General features: G+C 41.5%; 4 protein-coding genes across 8 annotated transcripts in view; 3 read left to right on the top strand and 1 right to left on the bottom strand.

The window, feature by feature from the left end:
• The window catches only part of LOC109486252 (KN motif and ankyrin repeat domain-containing protein 1-like), a 54,605-nt gene extending 44,586 nt beyond the window's left edge, over positions 1–10,019 (bottom strand). For 2 of the 3 annotated variants that reach the window (XM_019789994.1, XM_019789997.1), the window contains exon 1: positions 9,931–10,019. The gene's annotated coding sequence lies outside the window, so the exon portion shown is untranslated. The other variant, XM_019789995.1, reaches the window with a different exon arrangement.
• A 404-nt stretch (positions 10,020–10,423) lies between these two features.
• Positions 10,424–15,482, top strand: LOC109486308 (tetratricopeptide repeat protein 4-like). 2 transcript variants are annotated; one of them, XM_019790114.1, is made up of 12 exons: positions 10,424–10,591; positions 10,938–11,058; positions 11,277–11,438; positions 11,693–11,770; positions 11,977–12,044; positions 12,337–12,393; positions 12,535–12,621; positions 12,838–12,963; positions 13,470–13,570; positions 13,729–13,813; positions 13,972–14,054; positions 14,573–15,482. In XM_019790114.1, the coding sequence occupies exons 1-12, from the start codon at positions 10,460–10,462 to the stop codon at positions 14,673–14,675; spliced, it is 1,203 nt and encodes a 400-aa protein (XP_019645673.1). In that variant the 5' UTR covers positions 10,424–10,459; the 3' UTR covers positions 14,676–15,482. The 2 variants fall into 2 exon arrangements, with proteins under 2 accessions (XP_019645673.1, XP_019645675.1); XM_019790116.1 differs by lacking the exon at positions 14,573–15,482 and having other exon boundaries at positions 10,425–10,591; positions 13,972–14,058.
• Positions 15,483–16,074: 592 nt separating this feature from the next.
• LOC109486260 (zinc finger protein 665-like) lies at positions 16,075–22,712 on the top strand. Of its 2 annotated transcripts, XM_019790009.1 has the most exons (5): positions 16,075–16,194; positions 16,943–18,563; positions 20,088–20,420; positions 20,814–21,727; positions 21,760–22,712. In XM_019790009.1, exons 2-4 carry the CDS (start codon positions 16,949–16,951, stop codon positions 21,692–21,694), a joined length of 2,829 nt encoding a protein of 942 aa, XP_019645568.1. In that variant the 5' UTR covers positions 16,075–16,194; positions 16,943–16,948; the 3' UTR covers positions 21,695–21,727; positions 21,760–22,712. The 2 variants fall into 2 exon arrangements, with proteins under 2 accessions (XP_019645568.1, XP_019645567.1); XM_019790008.1 differs by having other exon boundaries at positions 20,814–22,712.
• A 708-nt stretch (positions 22,713–23,420) lies between these two features.
• LOC109486021 (zinc finger protein 135-like) overlaps positions 23,421–24,331 on the top strand; it is a 12,571-nt gene continuing 11,660 nt past the window's right edge. The window contains exon 1 of the mRNA XM_019789715.1: positions 23,421–23,547. Within this exon, the coding sequence (XP_019645274.1) occupies positions 23,545–23,547 (3 nt within the window). The 5' untranslated portion in view covers positions 23,421–23,544. The remainder of the gene's footprint in view (positions 23,548–24,331) is intronic.

Here is a 24,331-nt window from a genome sequence, read left to right as displayed (position 1 = left end):
CCGTAATGATCTGATCATCATAAACAAACAAATGACACAGAAGCCACCAATGTCTCACATGTAGTATTGAATTTTCCCAACCTTTGATGTCAATACAATCAGAAGGTGTTGGAGATGTGCAGAGATGACCAGACCTAAACAGTTTCTAATCCTCCCACACAAAATGAGTCAGGTATCCCGTGACACCTCACCTGTCACTCACAGGCACTCAGGTGTCAGTCAAACTAGTTTTCACCGGTTTGACATCCGAAGAAGGTACATTGTCACTGGCATGGTCATCCTAGATATATATTGAACAAAATAATTCATCCTATCATCCTCCCTTCTTCAGTCATAAATTACCTGAGCAGTCTTCCTAGCCTCCTGTGCAGGCCTCTAGGTGAGTAGGAGTTTTGATACTGCGTTCTTTTCCCGGCCATCCTACAAGCAGCCGCCCACAGAAGGTTTGTACCTGCCACGCAGTATCGAAACTCCCATCCACCAGGAGGCTTGTACATGAGGCTACCGTCTTCCAATCCAATTAATGTCCTGGCGTCACAATTCTTGGAGAGTGATTCCATGATAGCTTTATGACCACTCACTTGAAAAAACACTGTCCTACCTGTCAGATTCAGAGCAAGAAATATGACCCCACTAGTCCCAGGCATCAGGAAAAAATCTGGCTGGTGACAAGGCATGGCGGCAAAAATGTTTCAGGTACCAGGTAACTAAAGCTGGCTTTCCTGATGTAACATCGAAAGAACACGTACACAGACCCTACTCGTACTTCTGACTAGTGTATAGCATACACCTTTGGTCTCACAAGTTACAACCGACAGAACACCTGTCCCTTCGGGTAGGTCAGAGGTTGGGTCATACCACTTGCCAGGTGCTCCAGCCCCCCTCCAAGTATTCCCACCCCCGCTAAGTGCCCTTTGGACAAACCTTCCCGCCTGGTTCGAGTATCAACAGCGCTGCCAAACACACCGGGTGCAAACACCATGCTGCCACCAAATTTGCCACTAATCCTGTACTCTACCGTCTTGATCCGGACATCTTTCCCTCCCCCTTTGTCTCCCAACTCCCTCCTTTAAGAACTCTCTCCTTTAAGATGGACGGTGGGGAACACAAGGAGGGGAGTCGACTGTAGCCACTGACTCGCAGCTGTGTAAAGACCTTCCCTCCTCCAGTACAGTGTGAACATGCACTGGTTAAACAGTTCTGTAGCGGATAGTATCAACCCCTGACCTATCACGAAAAACACCTTAATGTCATCTTCTATCCTGCGTTTCTGTGATCCAACATTATCCTGTAATTCTGTGTACTGTTAATCGCTTTATGGATCGCGGTAGCGAAAGTTCACGGTCGGAGAAAAACTGACGTGTTTGTAGCACTATACATTCGCGGTGGTGGCAAGTGTAGCGAAAGGAAAGTTCGTGAATTCTTTGTTCATGATAATGATAAGTTTGCCGTGCGGAAGTGACTGCAAAAACCGCGACTGTAAAAGAAAAACTTGTGATTTACAATTACAGTATCTCTGTGTCTCTCTTTATGTACTGAAAGGGACAAATGCATCCAAGACATGCCTCTCCATCCTGCTTCTGTTCCAGCAATATTGACCCCTACTTGACCCTGTAATCCTACAAGGTTACAGTGCTGTAATCACTGGCATTGGTAGACTGCGGACGGACAACGTAAAGTAAGAGCTCAAACTAAAGATAAACTTACAAACATCAGCAGAGTTCACTGTGTACTAAACACAATGTGACCTCTAACAGACTGGTGGATCTACCATGTGCCATTAGAGACAAAGGAGTAACCCTAAGTCTCTCTCTCTACTTTCTTCTACATCTGTATAGATCAAACTGAAAAAGTAAACTTCTATGACACACATCGGCTTCCTTAAGTTCCTATAATACGTAGGCAGCTAGTTGCAATACCGGTATGTTCAACAACATGGTTATCCTTTGCAGGCTGAATAAATAGTAGAAATCGACCTAAAAGGGGATATAACTAGCCAGGGGAGTTGGTCGGCCATAGAGGGTCAATTTGCCTGTAACGCTACTGTACCAAGCCTGTGATATGTCACTTCAATAAGCCTATATCGATCTATCCTCAACAGTTGTTTAAAACTGTCAAGTGAAGAGGCTCCTACTACCATACCTGATGACACTGTAGTTGATAACTCCTGCTGTACCTGGTGCAAACTTGATGCAAGAATGACCACCTACCAGACAACACCTTCGCATCCTGCCGGCCCTCTGCCTACACAAACGCGCCTGTTTTGACAACAACTGTTTTGAAGTAAACGTCAGGGAGACAGTGTGGATCCAAGGACAGAGGCCGGGCTGACGTTTTGCGTACAGTCCCTGTTTGTACAGCCAAACTAAAAACATTCCTTGTTTCCTGTCTCCGTCAGCCCTTCCTTTGTTCTATAGGTGTGTCACTTGACCCAACCTTTAGAGCCGCATGGTTGACATTTATTTTAGGCATGGAGAAATTTGTCCAAGGTCAGATCTGACCTACAATATGTTTTTTGTGAAGCTGAAACTTTCCCAAAATTTCGTCACTAACAATTTAGCTTCTCTTCAGTGAAAAGTTGAGAAAGAGGAAGAGGAACAAGAGGAAGAAGAGGAAGATCATTTTAAACTCATTTTGAACTTTTTGAAAATCTGAGTTGTCTCATATTTACTTGGTAAGACCACAGCATTGGCAAACATAAAAAAAATGCACTACCACTACCAGGAAAACAAATTCATTTAAAGCTTTTGGCTTCTGACATTTGAAGATACACTCACCCACCTCCAATGCAAAACCTTTACTGAAGATGAAGACTTCTATCCTTCAGAGACATACTTCCCTAACTCTGACCTTCCTTCCCAAAGTTGGCCCCCGATAACCTGTGGTATTGTCCCGTTCCCCCAACTCTTCCTAACCCCACAGAACGGATCACTGAGATCGGAAGTCTCCGAATCTCTTAAACCCACCGGAATTTAATCGTCAAAGTCAAGAACACTTGGGCCTTTGTTGCAGGTTGCCATATGGAAGAAAGATTACACTATATATACACATCCATATTGTTTGTAGCTAAATGGCTTAAAGAATATGAAATACATTTCACCAAATTCCATTTCTCAGAGTAGAAAACATATTTTAGCAGTATCTGGTAGCTTTACCGCTAAGAATATAAAATGAAATACATAGCATAATGGATAAATGAATAAATGTACAAACATATCAAAAGTAATAATAATTGAATGATTCAACTGGAAGAAAAATGCGTCTCCTTTGGGGGGCATAAAAAACCGACTCCCCTTACATAATAATTCATAGACAAATTCCTCTGTAAATATGCACAAGTCAGTCCTAGTCATATGAGGGGGTGGGCTTGACAGGTAAGCGGGACAAACCAAAGGCAAAAGGAATTTAGAGGAGGTACAAAAATCATAATTTTTCCTGATCAAAAACTTTGCACGTCATTGAATTATTTGAACACAGCATTTCTAATGCCAGCTGTTTCCAGCAACATCTACCTTTCTTTTTCAATAGCAGTTTTTCTTTTGGTTTCTTTCACCCCCATTTCGAAAACTCTAGGTGGTTTGACCCTAGGATGGCAGACACTAGCCCCCACACAGACCCCACCCACTTGTGTACAGCACATACACCTTGCTTTGTGGCATGCATGCCTGCAGCTTAACCATGCCAGATAATCTTGTCATGTAAGCTCTGTACTAAGTCCCTCTCAAGTCCCAGATTTATATTCTACACATTCAGATATGTACCGAATACTAAATAACGGTAGTACATTTGTTTTTGTATCAATGAATAATATGTACTTGAAATAGCATGTTAGCCACGGAAAAAAATTGAATGAATCGTTGATATTATTATTATTGCCCAATATCAACTTAAGTTTTGGCAAACTGTGTAAAATATTGAGTGGTTTTCTGTCTATTTGGTGTAAAAATTTGCATACATTCACATAGGCTTCTACCTCAGTGTGACTTCTGAAATAGGGAATATACTATCCATGTCTGTGAAAACTCATAGTCATACATGAAGCAATTTTCTTGTAAAATATTGAGTACACAAAGTGGAGATTTTCATTCTTTCCATTCTATAGTTAATTTTGTCAAGTTAAAAGTGAGAATGTTTAAGACAAGTTGTTTTCCATGTGGAATGTTCATAGTGTATGTAAATCAAATGTACACACATGTCCTGGTTCTTAGCTGTGCTGAACATGCTGAATGTTAGAGATTAGTGCTGACAATACCTTGTGGATGTCACTTCAGGGTCCAGGGGACAATTTGAAACCTGACAGGGGTTAAATTGACCCGTCACTCTACAGTGTGAGGGTACTTAGTCTGTCCTGGCATGAAGGAATCTCAGGACTGGTGACAAGACGGTGGTTCTGCATCTCACCTGGCCTGGGTGCCAGACTCTTGACAGGGGCAGTATACAGGTTAGTTTCTTGGCTCCAAAATTTTTTCCATAGACACGGGTACCCCCTTAGGTAGACTCTGAGCAACACCCGGCTTACCAGATAAATTTGCCCCTAATCTTGTGATGGGGGGTGGGGGGGTGGGGGCTTGTGGCTGAAGGGAGTATTGTCCCCAGCCAGGGTCTGGCATCCAGGCTACACCCCGCAGCCAGGGTCTGGCATCCAGGCTACATCTTATCCAACCTTCTGATTCTGACACAAACAAGGAAAAATAGTCTCCTTTGCAGGCGTTCTCAGTGCAGTTGTCTTTTTTTTTTTAGGAAGGGTCTCTGATTTTAACTGTTTGTCACATGACAACATTAAGGACAGATCTTTTTGACAGGAAAGTTTTATATCCTGTATTAGATAACACTATCTGAAACTGTTGGCACAACTTGTATGTTTTCAAACAGTACAAACTACAACAAAGCAGTACCTGGACTGAGAGTGTACAAAAGGATACAACACCTATTTACCAAACAAAATCTCTGTATCACTCCACAAGAAATAAATCATACATTTGTTCCTCCAACATATGCCTGTACCAGGCGAGAAATGGAGACCTTGCTAAGTTCTTATTGTATCACTGTACAGAAAGTTTATCACTTAACACAATACTGTCAAAACTAATTCCACTTATTTAACTTCTAGTCCAGCAATATTTGTCCGAGACAATGATATAACTATTAGCGACACGCCAAGAAACTTTTAACAATCAGAAGATTATGTCTTATGAAGTGAACAGGGTGACAAGACATACCTAGTACAACATCAGACACAGTACATACCGGGTCCAGAGTGCAGCAAAGCTTTCAGGGTTGGTAACTTGTGCAGAATTCGCTCCGAATTCACACCAAGGCTAAACCTCCGCCCCAACCTTGTTCATGTTACTGCAGAAACGTGCTACCTCAGTGGTTCCCCCAACATTCCTGAGCAGAAACCTGAGTGTCTCCGCTCTGCAGGGTCATCTGAGTAAACATCTCACATGCTCTCTGCTTCTGTCTGACAAGCCTCAACATTTTCTCACACACCCCTGTCTTACCCAGGTGCAGGGAGGAGCGACATTTACTTCAAACCAGTGTTTTAGCCAGTGTCTTTCCGTCATAAGACGGGATTTTGCTGCTCATGGCAGGCGCAAATTTTGCCATCCATCACCTTTCATGGACAAAAATCAATGTATCAAGATGTGCAAAGAGATGTAATTAAACTAAGCTTAGTCTACCAGAAAGATTTGCCCCTCAAAATGCAGGAAACAGTGTTTCAGAGAGTCAAGTTTTCTAAATTTTCCTGGGGGGAGCAACCCTCTGGCGCTGGGCATGATGTTACATGAATCTAAATTCCGATAACAAACCAAGAGGTTACTGGAATGATTGGTTGGTTTCTTATTTATTAACCTTCTTTGCATAAAATTGGGATACGATCAGAAGGCTGTAATACCTCCATCTCTGCTAGGAGGCACTGCAGATAGTACGAAAAGACAACAGAACACACTTTAATAACCGACAGGGATGCAGGGCAATATTTGGCATTTGCCAGCAAATGTTGGATTCCTTTTAACTACTACTGAAAATCAATGTACTGGCTGTTGTCCTCCATAAAATCAATTTTGCAGTACCTAACAGGCTAACACCCTCTCTTCCCTTGCAGGTGTGCTGTTCCTACCACTCCAGATGTAAACACTGAATGAAAACAAAGGTGATTTTCTCTTCAAATGCCGGATCGTCATGATTTCTGTGACTGGGACAAGGTAATATTACGGGTAATTTTCTGACAGTTTGTTCTTGTGGTTGTGCAAATGCTGGCTTGTAAATAAACTTAAAACTGTCTGATGCCAGATGTGGACTCACAACATGGGACAGGTGACACTGATCTACTGATAGCAGTGTCGGGTTTTATGGGGAAAGTTGCACCAAAACAAGGCATTACATTTACAAGTACAGCATAGCCTGATAGGAAACTTGTTAGAAATGTTCTGTGCACTTGTACGTTGTAGCAAATCTAATCAATGATATTACATTGATACTAAAACACAAAGTCTGGTGAGTAGTGACATATCTTTGGCAATATATAATAAGACTATCCTAGTCTCAGTCAAAACAAATACACTTTGTACAATGTAGCTATCTGTTAACTTTAAAAAACAAACTATACATTAATAGTTAATAATAGTAGTAGGCAAACGATGATATACATTGCCTCTTACCATGCATTTGGACTACTCAGTTTCTTACACTGTACAACTGACATCTGCAGACAATATCCCTACAGTTTCATTATGCAAGCCAAGAACAGAAGGATACTTGTATTTTAACCTGACCTTGCCATATACAAATACCTGATGAAATAACATAGATAAGAAATATTCAAAGACGTCAATTGTTACTTGAACTTGGTAGTTGTGACCTAAAGAATGAAGCATTCAGCTTGTTCCGTTTAGCTTGTTCTGGCCCACGGACAAGGTAAAACTCATAAAGAGCACTTGACGTCAAAAACCTGCTCGACACTGCAGAAAAACAAGCACACCTGTAGCGATTGAGTACACAGAATTGCTCACTCTTGTCCTATGAACAGGGGAAGAATCAAAGACTTGTTGGGACTGTGTTGTCTGTTGTTCGTGTAAATATCACGCGGGCACTGAAATTGACTTTCCGACCTGTAAGCCGCAGGCATAACGAAGGTTGTAAAAAGTGTAAATCTGTTATAGAAACACTTGACTGTTGAATGGGCCAATTTACATTCTTTGTAGAAGCAAACACTGGTTTCAAGGTTTTTGTACTTCCACATACATTCCAATACCAGTTGAGAACTTTCCAGCTCACCTTGGAAAAAAATTCCAAACATTCTCACTTTCTCAATGATTCTGATATTCTTCTCCTTTGACGTACAAATTTTAGCTATCGTAAAACGAGGATTGATAAATCCACACATTCTACATTTCTACACAATAAGTTGGATAGTTAATCTGTATATATATATAGTATGCTGGGAATCTGGGATATGTGAAAGTTTGAATATAAGACAGCAGTCATTTCTAATATTACAATGCCTGCGATTCTTATTCAGCTGTGAAACACCAGGAATGTGCAAGGCAAATATTATTGTAGATCCTTGTCTTTCCTTTCCAACTGTATCATTTTCAGAAACTTCCTGTATCCAGCAGCTTTTTTCAGTCACACCCCACTAACCCTGGGTATCTCCATTCATGTCTAGCTGCCATTTGTCAAGATCAACTTGCCTGCTGTCAAGGGATTGACAAGTAAGGAACCAAAGGATTGTGTGATGAAATAATGACACCACGTGTATTACCCAGCCACAATAACCTACTCTACTGAACTCTTCACTTCTTCACCGAGTATTCAGTCAGTAGTGTGTCTCAGATAACACATACGTGCTAGCCACTCCTGTAGAAGTCCAGAGATGCCTACATGTACCAGGGGATCCTAGGTGGCATGTGGGTATAAAACAAGCAAATCTAATATGACCGAGAGTCTTGGTTTCCTTCTACAGTGGCGCCAGGTCTTCCTGCCACTATCCTCCCACTTGCGACATGTGTGTACAACGTGCAACTGTCTGGCTGGGTGCCCTGGGTAGAGGCTGATACAGTACTGTACTTGGGTTTGATATATGGAGATCCTCAGACATAGACCCTGAGATGACTGGCTAGGATAGCGTAGTCATGGGGAACCGCCACACTTCCAGGGACCACCCCAAAATATCCACACAGCTCACATCTCCCACAAACAAAATTAATACCGTAATGAGTTACTGAGCCGTAATGCCGTTGGTTTACACACAACACTGGGCATGTTTCTATCCCACATAAAGGTCACTTTAAACTACCCATCCCTCCAGACCTCACCCAAAGCTTCTCATCTGGCACTCCCGGACAATAGGACGTGCGCCAGGATGAAATTCACCCTGGTAAAATCACCCCAAGGCGTTGCATTTTTCCTTGACTGTACATAAAAGACAGAAGCTCTAAACAGCAGGTAGGGTTACCCCTCTCAAGTGGACTACAGTGCTCTGTGCTGTCACCACTTCTCCCTCCATCCCATCCCCCATGACGGTCTGACTGTACACACACCATGCCCCTCTGACTGCCCCGTTGACAAATCTACATTCCTCCTGAGTTCAGTCCTGTTTTTTCTTCCCAGGCATGAATACTGGGGTATCCAGGGACTAATGAAGCTGCAATCCGACCCCAGCTGGTCGCTGTGCAACCCAAAACGTGCAGTTTGTGGAAAAGATCAAATGGGACAAAGAGAGCTTGGGCACACATACCAGGGATCACTGTGCACGGAAGGGCTGAGAGCTCACTGTAACTGACAATCAAATATCCTGCAGCATGTTTCCCTGGACACCGCACAAAGCTATGAAAGTGAGATGTACATTACTGCTTACCCATACACTCATGGAAGGGGAGGGAACAGGTAAAATGTCAAAACCACACCTGGCCATTGTCTGTTGAAATCCTTACCCCTTACTCCTCTGTGAAATTGGGAATTTGGAAGTAGATGAGGTTACCATGCAGAACTTGCAGCAGAAGTGAATAGAAACTACAAAAGTGGCACCAGCTATCACAAGACAGAATACAAGATATCAGTAACAAATTATCAAATATCATGATCTGTCATTAATTAATGATAAGTCATGATAAAATCAAGTATAAAGACAGAGATGCCTATTTTGATTTCCATACTTAAGTCAATGATTGGCCACATATTTTAATACAATTGGTTAGAAAGATACCCAAAAAAGGCAAAAGGAGCATATTTGCCATTGATATGATCATAACCAATGCGGGAAAAAACCTATCCTTTGATAAACGATACATATATATATATTCATGATGTGATGTCCTATCATGTCAACAACAAAGATAGACACCTCAGTTATTGCGTTGTGTTCTCCAACTTCTGATCATGGACAATCAAGATTTAAGTGCAGTAGAGCTGATAGTCAGATCTCCGTAAACAAATCCAAAACTGTAGCTCCTTTGTGGTGTTTGGCGCTACAGAATCGCCCCGAGACACAGCGAAATGTCCCAAGGGTTCCTAACGCCAGTCCTACGGTATCAGTAGATTTCACCAACACACTGCGGTCGATTTCAAAAACACGGCAGTCGGTTTAAACCTACAACAAACTATGTGTTTTCTCAAGGAACGACGTCCATATAGTGCGTAATATCAATACTTTTGACTAATCTATCTGAAGGACAGAGTTTAAAACTGGAGATACAACACTTGATCGCTGGGATCGCGATCGTCGACGCAAGCGGCAGAATTCGACATGTCAGCGACGAATATCGGTCCCTATCGAAGGTCCCACGTAGAGCGAAGTATTAGCGTTTACAGCGGACTTACCTGGCGACGATCTGCATTGAACCGACATCAACTGAAAAATCATCACCTTAGCTATCAATGAGGCCCGAGATCGGGGGAATTAAGGGTGAAGAGCGGCAGAAAATCTACCTGTTGCGCCGGAGCTCTTGTCAACTGAGGACGTAACTTGCCGCCATTACAGTCGTGCTGGGGAGAATGCGGGACCCGGATGTGGGTCAGGGCCGCGTGCTGATTGGTCATCACAAGCGCGGGAAAATTCCTCTCGGATTTACTCCCAGGCCAGTTTAAAAACTTCACTGTTTCTTGTTAATCTCCAACATATAATTTGCGCATCATTCCGCAACATTTTTTTTCATTAAGAATACCAGCTATTACACAACAAGCTTTCAATATGTTGAAAAAGTTGTGTCAAGTGTCAAGAGAGCAACGGTTTGTAAATTTAATGATTTGTTTTTAAACTGCACCTTACGTAAGCATTAAACAAATTTTGGTCATGATTTGGTAACCATAACATTATCATTCTCACTTAAAAACCAGTAAAATGGTTGATGAACGCCTATAATTTTGAGAACAGCCAAAAACATTCTACAGGAAGAAAATAATCAATCCACCCCTAATTCCAAGAGTGGACTCTTCCACCCGTAGTGCATGAGGCAAGATGGCGGCCTCCAGGAAAGAAGAAATGCACGAAATGATTGAAAGGTTGGACAGAGAGCTTGAAGAGTGGGTCGAATCTCGTCCTAAAAGAAAGCCAGACAAGGACGCATGGACACCAGATAACTGGGAAGAGGTAACGTAAAAGAACAACTTCCAATGTCATTTTTATCCTTTAAAAGTGTTAACAACTCTCTCCCCCCCTCCCCACATAAGCATGGTATCTTACGCAAGAGTATGAATTTATTTGTGATGAAGCAGACCAGTACGTACGTAGTTGTAAGTTAGCCTTAAAAGTTAGTAAAACATAATTTTGTATCAGTTGTGTCATAGTTCTTGCACATGTCTTTGAATTTTACTAAACTACTGAACTAGGTGCTGGGTTTCAAAAATTATATTATATTTGTGCACTTGGTGACTTGAGTGTTGTCTGATGTTGTCTGGAGTGTTTCTAGATGGTTACATTGTTGTTACCTGTGTAGGAGATGAAGAAACACCCTGCCTTCTGCTCTGAACCACCAGAGGATGTAGATAATGCAGAGAAGTACCCTGCCTGGGCTGCTCTACAGGCCATTAAGTATGATGAGGGCGACACACCAGAAGGTAAGTTTTTTATGTCATTAATATACAAACATTTTTGATCTGTCATTAGATGACAAAAAAAAGAACATTAGATGTCAACTGTCATCTTGTTAGCTTAACTCTTCTCCCATTGTCATTTCCCAACAATGTTCTACAACTGTTTGAATTTGAAATACTTGTAGATTTGCTGCTTTGTCATTGTAGTAGCATACAGAGGTTTCTTCTCCCTTTTTTTTCAGAAAAAGCCCTGCAGTTCAAGGATGAGGGTAACCATTACTTCAAGATGAAGCTGTACAAGAAAGCGACCATTGCCTACACCCTAGGCCTCCAGCAGAAGTGTGAGAAACCTGAGGTCAATGCCATCCTGCTGACCAATAGGGCTGCAGCACACTTTCATCTAGGTGAGAGCAAAGTTTGAGGCCCGCTCATTGGACAGCTGTAATCAACAGTTAGATATGCAGTGCTTAGTGTTACAAGTTTTTCTGATCAGTATGCTCTATTTTCAGTAGTTGCATCAGTGCTTACAAAGCTGGTGTATTATACATCATTAACATCAATGACAAAAAAATCCTTTTATGAATTTTCCTTTTATTAGTTCTTTTCGTTCCACAGTTATGAATGCCTTACAGCTTGAATGTTCCAATGTTATTTGCAGGTAACAATAGGACTTCCCTTAGTGATGTTACCAAGGCAAAAGAACTCAAACCTGACCATGTCAAGGCTTTGAATCGGGGTGAGTAGTTCAGAGTCATGATAAACAGCTGTTGACATGCTAGAACAGTTTATTAAGTCTTTCCATTTCCAGTGCTCAAAGTCTTTCCATCAGCAATCTCCTTTCTAAATCACAAAATAACAATCATAGTCCTATAAGAAGATTGTGTTAATGTGACTGTATGCTGTTGATCCCCACATGTGACTGTATGCTGTTGATCCCCACAGGAGCCTTGTGTTGTATGGAGTTGAAGCAGTTTGCCAATGCTGTGACGTGGTGTGATGAACTTCTCAGAATATCCTTTACTGTTACAGTTATATAGGGACTTTGTATCAGATGACAAGTTGTTTTATATGTATTACACGTTTCACTAAGGCCAGTACAATACTATATAGTATGATACATGGTCACAGTTTTTTTACAGCCTACTGCTTGCATGGGTTTAGACTTTTTGTGTAGAAGTCGTCTATGTTACAAAGTATACATGGTAACAACAAATCATATTCCTTATTTTGCCTTAAAGAAAACCATTAGTACTGTTGTGATAAGGATCATTGCAGAGATGGTTCATTTCTTAACAATGTTACTTGACTCCAGAGGACAAGAACATCCAACAGCTTCGTGCAAAGGCAGATAAACTTAAGGTATGAAATAGAACCCAACATAAAAGCTCAGTGTTCAGTTTCGGTTGTATTCTCTGTCAGTGAGTCTCAGTTGTATTCATAATCATAGTATAGTTATTGGCATTTTATTCAACATGTTTTTTGTACATGTATTTCTGTCAGAGATCTCAGGAGAAGGACAGGAGAAAAGCTCAAGCACAGGAGAAAAAGCAGAAGGCTCAACACAATAGGCTGCTTCAGGCTATTAAGGTAGAAAGAAATCCTTATGTCCATTTCAGGGTTACTTTGTGTTAGATTGATCGGTAACAGTAGCTATGGTGAAAAAAGTTTGAGATTAACATATAATTTGAGATCACCATTGAAAGTAGGTTATTTAAAGGTTTATCTTCTCTGTATTGTGAAATACACTACCTGGAATTCCATCACAGCCTTCTTTAAAAATATAATTGATGACAACTGTTCCAGTCCCGGGGAATCCAGCTCCAGATGCCAGACAATGCTGACTCCAGTGACGAGGATGACGTGGCAGAATCCATGGACCGGCTTCAACTGGCCAGCCTGGAGGCTTCCTTCCCCAGTACTGGGGCAAAGGTGAGATATCAAATATAAGCTGTTAGCCTAGATGCTAGCCTTGTTAGCTTAAGTCCACTCCCAAAAGATGTGTGTTGGGTCGTCTGGCATAGCGGCAGAGTACGCAACTTGCAACTAAGATTCCCGGGTTTGAGTCCTGACATGCCACCGATCTTGTGCCCTTGGGAAAGGCACTTTACACGACTTTTCTCACTTAGCTCAGGTGTAAATGAGTATTGTCCTGTCATGTATTTGTCCCCTGTGTTGGTGACGGCATTAATATCAGTTGAAAAAAACTTGAGTGTGTCATCACCACGTCTGGTGATTACATGTTGGAATTAAAAAAAAAAAGATGCCACCCTGAAAGTCAGTGAGAGTAGACGGAAGCTAAGTCTGGTATCTAGGCTATTGAACTGGAGCCTCTGCCTCTGTCACTTCCTTACAGTGTACTTCTATTTTTGTGTTTGAATCGAAGTTGATCATTTAGAGTTAGTCAGCGTTAAAATGTTTATTCTTGTACATTGCAGGTGTACTTAGATGAGAATGGCTGCTTGGTGTGGCCTGTGATGTTTATGTACCCAGAGTACATGGAGACTGATTTTATACAGGAGTTCCATGAAGAATCAAGGTAACATTGAAAAAAACTTTATGAACAAGTGAAAAGAAAACTAAAGTCAGTTTACCATTTTTATAATCAGAAAGATATATCCGTGGTAACTTTTTTTTGTACTGATTCCCAAATCCTGTTGACTTGATTTAACAGCTCTATATGTTTCTGTCCCACAGACTGGCTGACCATCTTGATGCAATGTTTGGAAGCCAGCGAGCACCATGGGACGTGGAAGGAAAATATAAACCTGACAGTATTGAGGTCAGCAGCTACTGAACCATTTGCTACAGAAGTACAGAAATTCTGTCACAAGTATAGTAGAAGAGTTGAAGTGATTTAAATTGATTTACATCAGAGTTCGTAAACCCATTATTACATTACACTACTTTGACTGCGTTATGCTCTTGTTACCATTACAGGTGTACTTTGAGGAGACATCCAAGAGCAAACTTCACAAGGTGACTCTTGAGACAACACTGAAGGACATTCTCTCAGATTCAAGGTGACTGACCTTGTCAATTATCAAAGGGGGCCTGCGTGGCTTCTGTAGAGCACCATCAACCACTTGAAAAATTGTGAAGACATGGGGAAAACAAAGGGGAATTAAAATTGGGATTTTAAACTACTAGTATTTGGGAAAACTTTAAAAAAAGTTAAACTGTTGTCCAACTCAAAGAATTGGACTCACCTGTATTTTCAACTAATGCACTAAGTTGTCTTTCATAAGCCACTGGTATCTGAAATTAATCACACTAATTTTATGCACAGGTGACTTCAGTCAAAGCTTCTTGGAGAATAGTTTTACCTGTAATTTACCAAGTAAGATGAGTTGCTTTTTGAAATAGTGGAATTATCATCATCAGTCCTCCTTGTTACAAGGTGCAACAAGTGAAGTTAAGCATCAAGAACTGTTTATAAGTCATTGCAGACGGAAGTTCAGGTCCTTGTAAATTAGGGAAACTGTGCTGCCTTAGTATACATGTATGTTTTGTTAACAACAATTATTGTGTCTCAACACAGGTACAGAGTCCTAGCTGGTACACCTTCCTTCATCCTCCTGCCCAAGGCCTGCAGGTTTACTGAAGAATACCTCAGGAAAGCTGCAGATGTTGCTGTCAGCTGATCAACTACAGGCTTATTGCAACCTCAACATTTAAAAAAAATTCATTTTAACCCCCAATTTGTTAGGATTATATCCTAAACTTATCTTAACAGCGTATCTGTTCTCAGATATATAGCTTGACTGTATCAAGGAGATTTTAGTTTAAATCTCCTTGACTGTATGTGAACAAAATGTTCCTATCTCCTTAGTTTTCAAAGCACGAAGAGCGGCTGAAACCAGCTCTACTATCCTTTGCACCATTGGATTGCAATGATGATGACAATGACAAGGAAATAGTGAAAAATGTTGTAAAATTTTTATGAAAAAGAACACTGTAAAACATTGTACCAGACAGACACAGGTGTCTCTTTTCTGCATTTACTGAGCAGCAGGTGTTCAGTACAAATACAGGTTAAGAAAATATTCTGATTGTTGTTTTGATATAATGTTACCAAAGAACATCTCCACTTGTGTGGGCAGCCATTATTTATCCTAAAACAAAATGTAACCTTCAGTAGTTTACATAGTATTCTTCTTTTTAACTAATAGGGACATTTCTGTGTCACTGACATGAATAAGAAAAGTCACTGGTCATCAATCAAATGATGTACTAGTACTTGAGACATACTAGTAGTACAATGTAGTTAGTATTGCAAGTGAAGGTTTTCCAAAATGCAACCCTACTGTAAATCATGAAAAATAGAATGTCATATTATTTTCAAAATTTATTGTATAATTTAAGTTTTTCAAAAGAATGATTGATTACATCTTCAGTACAACAATCTTACGTGTATAAACAATAGAGGAACACTTCAATGAAGGTTTGCTATTAAAAATTCCTTTTGCTGCCACATTGCTCACTTTGTGACTTACTTAGTTTAGACTTACTACTAATAGTAACTAACAACTATGATAAAGGCAAGGAGTTTAAAACTTTTCAGGTAAAGATTAAGAAACTAGTGAAAGAGTTCCTTAATTTGAATTATCAGTAAGTGTTTGATATGAATGTTAAGCTTCATAAAAGGGGGAATAACACTTCGCTGTATTATGTAATATTATGACAATACAAAAGTGAATTTTCTTGACATTTTTTGGCGAAGTAAGTTGAATCAATCCTCCTTTACGAGCATGTTTAAAAGCTGGAAACACAGCTGTCATGTTTGTTTACATTCTGGTGTTTTGTGGTGGTGCCAGCAACTGGCTCTTTTGTGGGCTGTTTTAGCACCCACCATAAATGTCAGAAATGGAAGTAAATTACAATCACATGAAGATTTTTTTTTCAATTAGAATATATCAATTTTTTGTGCAAAAAGAAAACATGATGCCATTTTTTAAAATGGCATCATGTATTCTTTTTTAAAACTTTTTAAAAACTCGGTTATTACGTTACCTCCCGTCTGTCATTGGACTCGCCCAACTCTTACCTTTGACCTCCGGCATCATTCATTTTAAATCCCTAGCTAATCCATCGCAGGGGGTCGGAGCCATGTTGGCCGGATATCCATTCGGGGGTTGAAGACAACAGTTTTCCTGGGACGAGGTAAGGACTGTTGGGAACTCGTAGAACGGCGGATGGGCTAGGGGGAAAGCACGGGGATTCGTGCGGGGGCGACAGCCAGGCGACTCCGTCCGATTTCCCCCGAAAGGCGACGTGACGTTGTCGGGGGTTCAGGGCTAACTGTGGGGCGTTGGCGGACATCTTTTCTTTGTTTGCGTTGTCGGGTCTTTGGGGAGAAGTTTAGCCAGATCGTAAGCTTATCAAGTGCAAGGAACGTAGCTGTTACTTCCTGACAAGGAAACAGGAACGATATGGTTGTATTGGAGGAACGTAACGTTACTAGTTTGTTTCACAAGAGACCGCTCGCTCGCAGGGGAAAACAAAATTATCATATTTTTGGCGACACCTCTAGGGCGGAGCTGAAAACTGGTATCGTACAAGCAACTGGCTAAACCCTCAGCTTTTGGGTGATAATAGAAACCATTATAGCATCAGTCTTATTTTCCAAGGTTATAAAGTTTGTAGACTAAATTTGAGACTGAAATTAAAAGCTTGTTCAAATTGGAACTTTAGTGTTTTGTTGTTTAACGCCACAAGTTATAATGTTAATAATCATCTGCAGGCATACATGGCTTCAGCAAACAACATCCCTAACTGCCCTCAGCTTAGCAAAAAAGAGAAGTGCTTTGCAAAGAAGATGTAACAGTTATGTAACAGTGGGGTTGCAGGTCATGCCTGTTACAGCTATATCAAGAAATGAACTGATATGAAATTATGTTGTAATTCACAGGTTACCATGGCGTCCACATCAGGGTTGTACAGACATGAATCCAAGGGTCACAGCAAGTCCATCCTAGACAACCTGAACCAACAGCGCATCGACGACTCCCTCTGCGATGTCACCATCCTGGTTAACGGGCAGCGTTTCCGTGCACACCGGGCAGTCCTCGCTGCCTGTAGCAGCTACTTCAACTCAGTCTTCACCAGGAAGGAGGTCATCAGCATGCAGTATGTTGAAATCACGGACATCACAGCAGAGGGTTTTAGTCAGATCCTGGAGCACACGTACACCTCCAGTCTGGACCTGAACCCTGACAACGTTGGATCAGTGTTGGAGGCTGCACAGCTTCTTAAGGTCACGGCCGTTTCTGAGGTCTGTTACAAGTTTCTCCTCAAGTTGAACAAGCAGGAAAGGCCGGCGGGGGAGGTCAAGAGTGAACATCTGTATAGTAAGAGTTTCAGCGACTGTGACGAGGAAAAGTGGGACGTGTCTGGAAACGAGGGACAGTTGGACGACGGTATGTCGACAGATGGCCAACAGGATAACGATGATGATGATGATGATGAAGATTATGAACTACCTGGCTCTCAATCACTGGAAGAAGGAGGCTCAAAGCTGAGAAAGCTGCTCACTGGGGGAGATGGTGGAGAGGAACGTAAAGTTGCCCCATTGAAGATCAAAATGCCTTCCTTGAAAAGGCAGAAGACAGATGAAAGTGGGGAAGAAAGTGCGTCTGATGCCAGCTTTTCGAACGCGACTGTCCTGGAGGAAGGATCATTGGCGTGCGAAGTCTGCGGCAAGATCTGTTCCAACCTTCACAACCTGAAGCAGCACGTCAGATCACACAGCAAGGTGAAGCCGTTCGGCTGCAAGATCTGTGGGACAAAGTTTGTACAGTTTGGACACATGCAGCGACATGAGAAACAGCACGAGATTGAGTCCACTCTTCCATTTGAGTGTAGTAAGTGCGACACTGGCTTTGCTGTGCATACCCTGTTAGCCCACCACATGAAGGAACAGCACGAGGAAGAAACAGAGGCGCTCTGTCGTTGCAAAGTGTGCGGACAGTGTTTCAACGAGTCGGTCGCCCTACACACCCACCTCAAGAAACACTTGGGCGGACCTCCGTATGAGTGCGAACATTGCAGAAAGCAGTACTCCGACCAGTGGAAGTTGAGTAAACACAAAGTCACCCACACGCGGGTTCCCACTCCGAAAAAGTCCAACCCTGCCGTGAATCGCCAGATGGAAAAGATCTCAACCTTACAGATGAAAAAGATCCAGTTGGACGGGAATCCTTACGAGTGTGGCATTTGCAGCACGGATTTCCAAGAACTGACAGACTTGATGCAGCACGTGCATAACACCCACACCAATCCCTATTATGCCTACCGCTGCAATCTTTGCAAGAAGTCCTTCCAGATGCACTTTGCCTTGTATGGCCACATGTCCAGCCACCTCAAGAAGGACGAGAAGAAGTGCGAGGTTTGCAACAAAGTCTTTAAGGACAAGTGGAAGTTGAGACGCCACATGGGCGTACACGAGAGGAACATCAAGATGAATACGCTCACTGGAACGCCCATTGCCGCATCTCTCGCAGAGGAGGCTGCCAAGAAACAAGAGGGTTCAGGTAATAATCTGCCTGATATGTCTGATTGGTTTATGGACCCCAGTTTACAATGTCCAGATGCTGGGGGATTGTCCTAAGATGGTCAACTGTTTTCTGTTGATTGCCAACATTCTAGCCAGATGAAATCCATTCATTTTTTTAATCTGTTGTAGTTCCAAACACAAAAGAAATTCAATGCTGGTAGAATGTAACCTCATTAAAGGAGGTAATAATTGTTGCTTTGGTATGTTGTGACCTGATTAATTGTACAATACATGAATGTATATTTGTAATTTGCCAACTGTGCCATGGAGAGGAAATGTAAGTTGCCGTTAGAAGAAAAAAATGATGTCAAGAATTTCGGTGTTTCCCAGGGTCAAAGGAGTGGCTTTACTAAGTACTTTTTAATTGTAATTTATTAAAATGGACTACTACTAGTATGTATACTTTACAATAAGTTACATAACAAAGTTATGCTTTAAAGTAAGTAGTAATATTACGTAATGTCCTATGTAAGTAGTAGATGCATGTACATTGTATAACGAATGCTTATCTTCTTTCTTTTGGTTTATCAATTTTCTCAACAGGCAGTTATGGACTGGTCCTAATCTGTTATTTGAATCAAGGAGGTTCCCATATCTCCTAGTTTGAATTAGAAGACTTCTTTCTTACACACATACAATATACAGTCAGTACATGTCTTTTGAGAGGAAGAGACAGTTCCAACAATAGTGAATTTGATTGCTGGCCCTCTACTCTCTAGTGGCCCAGTTGGTGATGTTCAGCAAAGGGAATATATTGGTTTTATTGTTGCTGTTACAAGGATGAACTTATAAGTAACATGTAAAAAAAACATATCAAGAAAGCAAATCTAAAACTGAACAACTCAGAGTGCCCAGTCAAGCCTGCAAGAACACGTACCTTTCCTATCTTACTATAATCTTTGTTTTCCTTCATAACCACTACTGATAACCTCTTGTTAACTCTCTGATAACTCTGATAACATAACACTTCAGAAGTAATAAATTTTCCTGGTACTGCGCCTTCCTTCTGGATTATTTTAGTTGTGATTTTTGCATGTGTGTAACAAAACCTCATTTTTGTAATACCCAGGACTAGAGTTCTGCACAAGTTTGGGATAAGTTTGGTGTGTCTTTGTTAACAGCTCTACAACCTCACTCTCATTCTCATCATCAAAGGGGCCTCTTACAGTTGTCAACAACATTTTGTTTTAGAGACTGCGGTGTGACGGTGCGGCTGTTTTATTTTTTCTTGGCCAAAAAGTTCCTATGTGGAGCAGATATTCAGTCACCTTTTCCCAAAAGACTCAGATTACATACCACAAAACATTAATCTATGAGTATTTAAAAGTTACATTTTTCACAAAACATCCAAATAATAACTACACTCTGAAAAGGTGCTTCTAGTAGGAGGCCCAAATTTACGTCTTTCTCTTAGGTTTATCTTGAATTTCAAATGACAAAAAACTTTGGTTGCTTTTTAGTTCTGTGATTCTCACCCGTCGTTCTTCCCCTTCCTTTCCAGATGGCTATGATTGTGAGGTGTGTGGAGCAAAGCTCAAATCAAAGAAAATCCTGAAATGCCACCTGCGCCTGCACACAGGGGAGCACCCGTACACGTGTGGCGAGTGTGGCGCCACCTTTGTGCACAGAAACCAGTTTGACATGCACATGAGTAAGATGCACACGGGAGACATGCCCCACATGTGCGAGATTTGTGGCAAGCAGTTCAGAATCAGGTCCATCCTACTGACTCATGTCAAGAAACATAACATGGAACGGTCCTTCAAATGTGACCGCTGCCCCCAGGCCTTCTTTGTGCGAGTGGAGCTCGAACGACATAAAAGGATTCATACAGGTGAGACCCTTAAACTAAAGCTGCATGGCCGTAACATTGTCCCAAAAGTTTCCTAACGGCTTTGGCAGATTAGATTCAGTACCTCTCTCTATCCGGGCTTTTTTTTTTCAAAATGAGTAATTCTCCTGAGGCCTACTTTACACTAGTATTCAAAAAGATTGCTTCAGTTCAAATGCTATCAAGTGCAAGAAAATGTAGCAATGGTCATAAGATGGTCATAAGATCTTTTGTAGCTGCTAACTGAGTTGGGGTGATAGTAGAATAAACGTCTCTTTAGAAGAGAACATAAGGAATTTGCCATTTGTGCGAGTTTTACATTAAACAGTTTTATCTTCAAATGCAATATGAATACCCGTTGGCTGAGAAAATCTCTTCTTACAAACTGTGCTCTAGGTGAAAAACCGTACGTTTGTGACACGTGTGGTTCTCGTTTCTCCACCACGTCCGGCCTGTACGCTCACCAGCGTACACACTCAGCCTCACGGGAACACAAGTGCGACGTGTGCGGGAAGATCTTCAGCCAGCTCCACACCCTGAAGCAGCACGGCAGCACCCACTCCCTCCCCTACCGCTGCCACGTCTGCGGGAAGGGACACGCCCGACTGGGGAAACTCCGCGAGCACGTTCTGAAGTCCCATGGAGAGAACGAAGTCGCCCAGGTTCCCAAACCTCGCCGAAAGGGACCGAACTACAAATACCCGACAATGCCTGAGATGGAGCCAGCGCAAACAGAACCTGCGCCGGCCGAGTTTACCAACCAAGGAGAGTCCGCCTCACTGGCTCACCATGACCACGATTATGCCAGCGATGCTAGTAACGAGTCATCTAACGCCCCAGAAGAAGTGCCCAATAGGCCGTACCCACAGACATCCTCAATTGATGTGAACATACAGGACTTGCAGGAGCAGCACGCCCGGGCCTTACAGATGGTTGACCAGCTTCAGGTCCAACAGAACAGGGCACAGCCTCCACTCGGGATGGCTGAACTACAGAACCAACCTGTCACAACACAACAACAACAACAACAACAACAACAAACAACCTTGTACCATCAGCAGTCCAGAACCATTAACATAGGGGAGCTGAGGAACCTGGGGTTTGATCCGAACACCCCTCACAGACCCCCCGCCCCGCCAGTGCAGCCCCCCGTCCCCCCACACACCATGCCCCAGGGGTATGGTTCTTATAACCTCCCCCCCACCTTTCCACCGATGATGTCTCAGCTCATGCTCAACCCTTCGACTGAGGAAAGTGGCCTCCCTTATGGACACTAACAACGAATGACTTCCTTCTAAAACTTCAACATACTATGTACGAACTATGAACCCACTTTCTATGTCAGTTGTTAAGACAACATTTCACATATAAACTCTTGACTCTTGATATAGACAGAGACAATTGTACATATTGTATTTAGATAAACCTTCTACTTCAAAACAGAAATGTATAGTATTTCTTTGTAACATTTTATAGCTACTTGTAGATAAAGCACAGCAAATATCAAGCAACGTTTATATAACAAAATATCATTACCATAGTTGTTTAATCAGTGTCTCTCTCTTCCTTTTTGCTCTAATAGCAGCCCCAAGACATGAAACTGTTCGGCAATGCTATAATGCAACAAAACTCAACAACAGTAGATTGGGACCAGTCCATTTTACAAATGATTTCTGTCTTTACCTAGAAATGTTGAAAGTGCAATTTTGTAGCAAAAGCCATACATGAATGCTAGCATGAAAAGTGGTAATTTGTCATAACATAATTACAACAATATTTCTGTTTCATTATATTAACATAGATAAAATTATTATCTTATAGATGTAATGTAAGAATGTGCAAGAGACTGAATTTTTAGTTTTTGATATGGGAAGGATTGAGTTAACTTGAAGGATACTCCTGTATAATCATGATTTATTATAGATTTGATAATGATGTGTTATCAACCTGGACACAGTATATAACGTTAGATTCTTTCATTATATTTGAAATCATGTTAATTTATCAATCCATTTATAAAAACACATGATGTTACTACATAACATTACTCACTAAAATGATAGACTTATTATACCGTGTAGCTTATGTAGCTGGAAAACTGTTTTCAGGTAGTTCACTTTATAATAATACTATATAGTACTACAATTTGATCTGTATTTGACATACACACTACAGAGACAACTTTGATATGCACACCAACAAGTAGTCAACTTGATAGTTTGTCTGGATATTGACTATCCAACTATTATAGTAATACTTTAATCCTATTATTTTTCAAATAAAAACAGGTATAACTGCTCTAGTCCTTTTTGTTTTACTGTATTTATTGCATTATACTCATTATATTCATAATGCATTGTACTCAGGACTTATTGATATAACTATAGTTAGAAATTGCAAGTTGAAAAACTGCTGACATGACAAAAAAATGCAGCACCTACTCCACTCCCCCATCACCATTACTGGGCTATCCCTAATAAGTTGCAGAAGTAGCGCTAGCCATTCCAAAAGGCGTAATATCTTGCTACAGTGGAAGAGTTGGGTGATTGATAATATTCAGCCACTAATTTATCTTTCAGAGTTTCAAAGATATCACCTTGAATGAATGGAAGGATGGTCAAATTGATGATTGAGTCTAGCCTTTTTATATGAATCTGTCAAAAACCAAAATATCATAGACAGAGCAAAATATTTTTGGACTTGAAGTAAAGTTTTCCATAATTGAAGCAACGTTAAGTTTACTTTGTGTAATGTCCTTGGTTAACGTTAAAGTTTGTTTTTAACTAATGATAATTTATTTTAATCAATTTGAAAATTCATATTGGAAGGTTACAAAAACTAAAATTTTCATAACAACGGTTGACATCTATAAATTTTCATTTGTCTTTCTATAATGTTATTTAATCCGTAAGAAAAGTTCTTGATCTTGCCGTAACTTTTATCTTATCTCGAAGAGTTTCCTGGCACCCCTATCCGAAATGAGAAATGGTTCGACCCTGATCGAACTGCTTTCTGGGATTGTCCATTATGGCTGAGGGACAGTGAGGGGCGGAAGGACGATATTTGGTGAATTTTCCCCAATTTTCCCCGTTTGAAGAGGAGTGATCGGGCGCATTCTCCCCACAGAATGGTAAGTACCGCCTGGATTCACGTCCTGCCTCCGCTGAGTGTGTCGTTGTGGTGTGTTTGGGCGGCGGAGCGAGTTTTCTGCTGAGCTGTTTTTGTGCGTGGCACTGTCTCCGCCATGATCGGTCGGCCCCCACGCACCCACAGGACCTCCCGCCCCGACAAATGAATGGATCCCCGTAGCGCTCGGGTCATTTTTAACCAAAACAGTCCAAAACAACCCTCCGCAGGCACTTTCTGCACCAAACTACGGCACTATTCTCCTCCTAAACTCATGATTTGGGGGTAAATATCGGATGGTTTCTGCTGTTGAGTTGTCCGCTACGTTGGGGGTACTTCATTATTCATTGTAGACCGCCTTGTCTGGAAGGGGACGCCAGTCTTGCGCACTGCCGTCTTTCCTACAAATCGGAAACAGATGAAAGAAAGAAAGCAAAGCATTTCCCACAAGGCTTTCAGAATGTTTAAACCAGACCTGATTTGTTTGCGAGGTTTTGCGATGATGGGAAAAGCGGACGGGCCCGACCATGTTGCGGGGATAAGTGGTGAATGACCCCCAGCGAAAGTTTTCCAAGAAGTGTCAGGGGTGGTTCCCTGTTGTCTGTGAGGGGACGGCCAGGTGTGGACAGGCGGCTGGCCTGATCTTGAAGAAAGGCGCGAGTCTTAGCAGATGTCTTGATGAGATTGGTGGAAGACACAATTTTGGCACAACAGTGATGACCTGAGAACATACTTGATGACCACAACAAATTTAAGAAAATGTCATTAAAATTGGAATAGTTTCTGGA

Source organism: Branchiostoma belcheri, unplaced genomic scaffold, assembly GCF_001625305.1.
Source record: "Branchiostoma belcheri isolate BF01 breed outbred unplaced genomic scaffold, Haploidv18h27 scaffold8, whole genome shotgun sequence".
NCBI classification, from domain to species: Eukaryota; Metazoa; Chordata; class Leptocardii; order Amphioxiformes; family Branchiostomatidae; genus Branchiostoma; species Branchiostoma belcheri.
This window is presented reverse-complemented; position numbering and strand designations above follow the sequence as displayed.